At 42.1% G+C, this 3,371-nt stretch overlaps 1 protein-coding gene across 1 annotated transcript in view; it reads right to left on the bottom strand.

Moving 5' to 3' along the window:
- LOC104506695 (rap guanine nucleotide exchange factor 5-like) overlaps positions 1 to 3,371 on the bottom strand; it is a gene marked incomplete at its 3' end in the record, with an annotated part of 37,377 nt that overhangs the window by 32,818 nt on the left and 1,188 nt on the right. Inside the window, exons 3-4 of the mRNA XM_010147728.1 lie at positions 3,169 to 3,290; positions 1,663 to 1,831 (exon numbers count right to left, since the gene is read on the bottom strand). Coding sequence (XP_010146030.1) covers positions 1,663 to 1,831; positions 3,169 to 3,290 — 291 coding nt within the window. The remainder of the gene's footprint in view (positions 1 to 1,662; positions 1,832 to 3,168; positions 3,291 to 3,371) is intronic.

The following is a 3,371-nucleotide window of genomic DNA, read 5'->3' as shown; positions in this document are numbered from 1 at the left end:
TGGAAATGTACATTAAAGAATAATTGTTCAATCCGTGTGACAGGGATCATCCTCCACTAGAAATGACAGTTGCATTGAAATCATAAAACTGCAAAGCAGACTGTAAAATAGTAGTACTCTCCAGCCAAGGTCAGCAAGCAGGACATATTTTTACCTCGAACCTAAGAAGTCTTCAATCCATTTTCCCACCCAGCATCCTTCATGTAATACATCAATATGACCTATCTGTTCTTTATGATTCAAAGCCTTTGCACGAGTACACCACCATGAAAAGTGGCCTGATTTGCAGGGATAATGAGGAAAACCCCAATTCCCACTGAAACCAAGATGAAATCACCCTGATATTTAAGGGACAGCCAAACTGCTTAGCACCAGAGTAGGCTGGAAGACAAGAACTTCTATTTGCAAAAATATTCAAAGGATTTCTCCCCTATGAGTTATCTGCTTAGAAAATGTCATGGTTTAGAAGATCACATTCAGTCCCCTTGCTCTAGCCAGTATGGGGTCCTTGTCACTTTGCTGCACTCACTCAAGGTGACCAGATAAATGCATTTTCAAGGGAATCCTCACTACAGAACTGCCAGTTTCTGGTTGGCGAGGGCAGTCAGCAACAGGGAGGGAATCAAGTTTCTGCCCTGAGCCATGCTGAGAAATCACCGAGATTCTTTTCTACCAGCTCAGCATGTCTGAATTTAAGAAGCTGTGCCTGAGATATCTCACAGCTTTGGACTTTGTACTCTTTTAAAATATTTCCACTGGATATTTATTTGAGAGAATGTGGTTTTAAAATCTAATATGTAGGGAAGGAAAGTACTTTTAGAAGAAAGTTTTGTCTTTGACATCAAAGAGAATAAATCCCAGTACTGGAAGAGTGATAGTTTTCCACAGTATAAGTATCAGGTTTGAGGATTTATCATCGAGGGACAATGAAAGAATTTAATCCAACTTGTCTATCCAGGCCAGCTCCTGGAGATTTGCTAAGGCATCAGGGGTCATGAGCCTTAAGACCTCTCACTGACACCCTTTTCCCACATTTTGGCCTCTTACTGTGGCACAAACAACTGTGGTTTCCTTCTTGCTACCTAGATGTATCAGCACAGAGGGTATGATAACATCCAATAATCAGGTGAAAGCGGAGACATATATGAAGTAAAACTCTTAAAAGGCACAGTCTGAAAAAGGAATAATAATGTGAGACTACAGAGCTCTGGCAAACATGCGGTAGCAAACTAAAATCAGACAACAAGCTACCACATTTCTACCCACCCTCTCTATTCACCTGATACCTGATCCTGACACAGCACAAGGGCATCTGATCTGTCTATCAGCTCCACAGCATGCCTGCTGCCAAATTCGTGCCAAACCTCCCAGTGTAAGAGGACACCAAAGAAATAATAAAGACATCTGCCCAGGTAATGGAGCAAGCTAAAGTCAGCAAGCTAGTGCCTAAGAACCACAGTATGCCCAAAACCCCAAGGTGAGTGCCTTGATCTATCTACCCACATCAACTTTCTCAGATGAAAAGCCCATCTCTACAAAATTTGTCAACCCTGAAAAGAAAGCTGGCTCATTTGCATGGTGGTTTAAGGGTAAACACTGTCATTATAAGCCAGTCACAAAACAGTCAGCAAAAGTTGCAAACAGCTGTATAAGCACACTTACAGATTACACATGTCAATCCTGGGAGGAGACAAGGGTAGCAGTTGAAGTAGGAGCTTTACTCCATTCTTCCATCCTTCCTCTTTCTCAAATTCACAGAAAAGGTAGGTACATTCATCCGCTGAGAACTGGTAGAAAGCATGAGCGTCTTGAAAATAGAGTTGTCTGTCCACTGTTTGAAAAAATAATTAAAATTAGATAGCCTTTAAACCTTTATCACGTAAAGGTTCTGTGTCCCCACCACATTCTGTATTGCACTTGACTTTCATGCTGAGTTGCACCACTATGCAGAGCAAAAGGATCATAAATTCAGCATAGAGGAAACCCTGCCTTCTCGTATTAACTCAGTGCATCCAAAAAGGACAACCCCAAAACTTCATTTTGAAGATCTGCAGGCTTCTGAAATTCAAGCATTAAGACTGCTGAGTGTTTAATCAATTTTGGAATCAGTTCAGAATTAGGGGCTTAAAACCTTCCACTTATCAGATTTCTAAGCCTGTTTCCAATGGCTTCTAATCTGTTCTCACCAATGGCCAGGCACTAGTAAACAAAGTTCGATAACAGAGATGCAGCCCATCATTCTCCCAGCTTCTCCTCAGATTCAGGGCTACTGGATTTGTAGACTAGACCTGGGTAAAATGATGCACCAGTTCAACAGCTGTTGTCTTCCCTGGCATAAGTGAGATTCAACTGGGGTCAAAGGATGGGGTCCAAAGCCAAAAGCACGATCGCCTGCTGGGAGAGTCATTCAGCCCTTGTTGAGGCTGCATGATCAGACATACTGTCAGTGTAGTTGGAGCAGGGGAAAGCCTTGAAGTATACTGTCAGTGTACATAAGCAGAAATCTTCCATAACACCTTACCTTTTCGCAAGGCAGAAAGTGAAGTGTCTAGCACAGACCCCAGGGTGGGGTATGCTCTGAGCTGAGCTACCTAAGTAGTCCCCACTACAAAGTAAAGTCCATCTTATTTTCAGAGGTGGGTTACCAATGTAATTATCACCACCCACATTAGCTGGACCAAACTCCTACATTTGGTGGGGAAGGTGGGGACACTCAGGCAGAACCTGGCATCACCACCTTTCTCAAGGAGCTGAATCCTCTCAATCCATTGTAACTTAAAACTGTGAAAAAAGAGAGAGGAAGGGAAAAATCACTAATAGCTGTAGAAGTCATCTGGCGAAGCCATGATCTGCGGTGACTCCTCAGCTGGTGTCCTGTAAAAAAACCTAAAACAGCTCAAGGAGAAAAAAAAAAAATAGGCTGGAAAACATACGCACGCAAAAGGAAGGAAATTGCCTAAAAAAAGATTCATCTTTGGTATTTATGAAATGAAAGGTCACAGAGGTAAGACTATCAAAGAGATAGTAAAACAAACAACTGTCAAGAAAAATGGACCAATCTGCATTTTTTTTTTTCCCCTCCTTCCTCTCCTGTCAAAAACTTGAGTCTCACCCCATGCAGGAGAAACTGATAGCCTTCCTCACGCTAGAAGTACTATCAAGACTGACCTGATAATATAATACCCATATCCAGGAGGAGCTGCCACACTCCAACTGCTGTAGATCTGCACTTAACAAAAGGGCACTGCTCCAAAAGCCAGTCTACCAGTTCCGATCCAACACAGCTTCTCCTGAAAATAAGAAACGCATCACGTCTCACACTACAGTAATGTTAAATTGTTCTTTTCTAATAAAGAGCTATTTCTTAAAGC

The sequence above is a fragment of the Eurypyga helias genome, unplaced genomic scaffold, assembly GCF_000690775.1.
Source record: "Eurypyga helias isolate BGI_N326 unplaced genomic scaffold, ASM69077v1 scaffold19102, whole genome shotgun sequence".
Classification (NCBI taxonomy): Eukaryota; Metazoa; Chordata; class Aves; order Eurypygiformes; family Eurypygidae; genus Eurypyga; species Eurypyga helias.
Note: the sequence above shows the minus strand (reverse complement) of the source record. Positions and strands in the feature narration are given on the sequence as shown.